General features: G+C 45.9%; 1 protein-coding gene across 1 annotated transcript in view; it reads right to left on the bottom strand.

The window, feature by feature from the left end:
- LOC146185469 (uncharacterized) overlaps positions 1-1,624 on the bottom strand; it is an 8,656-nt gene extending 7,032 nt beyond the window's left edge. Inside the window, exon 1 of the mRNA XM_084607829.1 lies at positions 1,545-1,624. Within this exon, the coding sequence (XP_084463955.1) occupies positions 1,545-1,624 (80 nt within the window). The remainder of the gene's footprint in view (positions 1-1,544) is intronic.
- Between the last annotated feature and the right edge of the window lie 243 nt (positions 1,625-1,867).

Here is a 1,867-nt window from a genome sequence, read left to right as displayed (position 1 = left end):
TCCCAGGTAGCCCAAATCATTATACCCCGTTAGACCACGTTTGTTTAGATAAAGTTTCAAGAGCATGCACAAAATATTCTGCGTCCGACTTCCTGTTATGCAACATTTTAGTACCGACCGATGGCTCCGCAACAGTGTCCAAATCTCGTCCCGTCTTTGCAGCTTCGATCATCTGTGAAACCTGTTGTTATTTAAATGAAACGCACGTCAAAGAAGGTCAGCCCTCAGCCACATCACGAAAGTAAACAAACTCGTAGCGCCAGGTTCCCCGAGCTTATCGCGGTGGCGCCGTGCGTGAGCGCTGCCGGCGATGGCGCTTTGGCCGTGCTCTGCTGCCTGCCTGGTCGTCGCCAGGCCTACAGTTTCTTCAACATCGAAACCATGACGAACGGCGCTTTGAAAATGGCCAGCTTGGTATTAGCACGCTTTAGTTAAAACTCCTCCAGGGTAGCGTCCTCACATTCCGCGTACAGACACAAGGAGTTTAAATGTCACTTCAACTTTGCGTATTCTTAGCCAAACACGTTACCCGAAGTAGCAGATGGGATCATACACATTAGGTCCTGCTCGCTACAGATAGCGCACATTTCTTTTCCTGTAAACGGATTATTATTATTATTATTATTATTATTATTATTATTATTATTATTATTATTATTATTATTATTATTATTATTATTATTATTATTATTATTATTATTATTATTATTATTATTATTATTATTATTATTATTATTATTATTATATCGCAGCCACGGTTACATCAACGTGGGGGTGGTGAAGGGTGGCAGTTCTTGGCCCTACAGGGCTGGGACGGTAGGTCAACGCTGCTTGCGGCGGGGCTAGCCAGCCACCAAATTTGTATCTGTTGTAGGCCCTCATTGCACCTACCACCGCTGAAGTGGTGGACGACGGCTGTGCGGCGCGCGTCTCTCTCTCCCTCTTCTTTTTCTTTCTTCTCTATTTTCTCTCCTGTCAGCACCAGGCAGCGGAGGTGGCTCTGCTACAGAGCCAGTAGCAGGTCCATGCATTTTCTTTTCCTTCCTCCTACAGCCGCAACAACAACGACAGCAACATCAACGTGAGTTTGTAGGTGTTCACACAAACTCGCGCAGATATCTGCGCTTGTTCTTTTGAATAGTCAACTGAACCCGCATTCTGTTGACCTCATGACAATACAAGGCTTATTATGATAACGCAGGAACTCACAGCCATCTCTACGTTCGCGATATGAAAAACTGAGGTTTAACCCTGCTAAACCTAGTTAGGGGAAGCGAAAGCGTCGTTTTGCTTGGTTTTGCCTCGGTTAGGCTTAGTTTTAAGCATGGACAGACATGGGCGCGAGGGCGCCGTTAACTACACGAAGAACAAGAAATGCTGTCTCTGCCATCAAAGGTCAAATGTCAAGTGACGGTAGACCATAGGCTGGTTACGTGGCATAGCCGCACTGTGACCTCTGGCTGGTTAAGGCCAAGCGGCCTCCCAGGTTGACCTTGGCTGATATATGGCGTGCAGTGAAGCTTTCGCTTCAAAAACGTACATACCACTTGCAGACCAAGGCTTCGCTTCTTGTCGCAGAAGTCCTCAGGTGCCAGGCACGGTGAGGATTTCCTCTGTCCGCCATCATCATCTTCTTCTACTTCTTCACACAGTGAGCAGCGGCAATCCGGTGAGCTCGTGTTATTGACGAGTTGGAAGTTTGTTCATTGATCTCCGCTGAATAAGGAGAAAAGCTTATTTCAGTGGTACATTTATGTTGTTTACAGAAGCCTTCAATGAAATGGTGTTCATGCAATTTTATGCAGTACGAATAGGAATCTATTCCCTTTGCTTCAACCGCTGCGTGAATAAGGTGAGAGCACATGCT

The sequence above is a fragment of the Amblyomma maculatum genome, chromosome 6, assembly GCF_055883805.1.
Source record: "Amblyomma maculatum isolate TAMU_Amacu chromosome 6, ASM5588380v1, whole genome shotgun sequence".
Lineage (NCBI taxonomy): Eukaryota > Metazoa > Arthropoda > Arachnida > Ixodida > Ixodidae > Amblyomma > Amblyomma maculatum.
The sequence above is the reverse complement of the archived record's forward strand: the minus strand, read 5'-3'. Positions and strand labels throughout refer to the sequence as shown.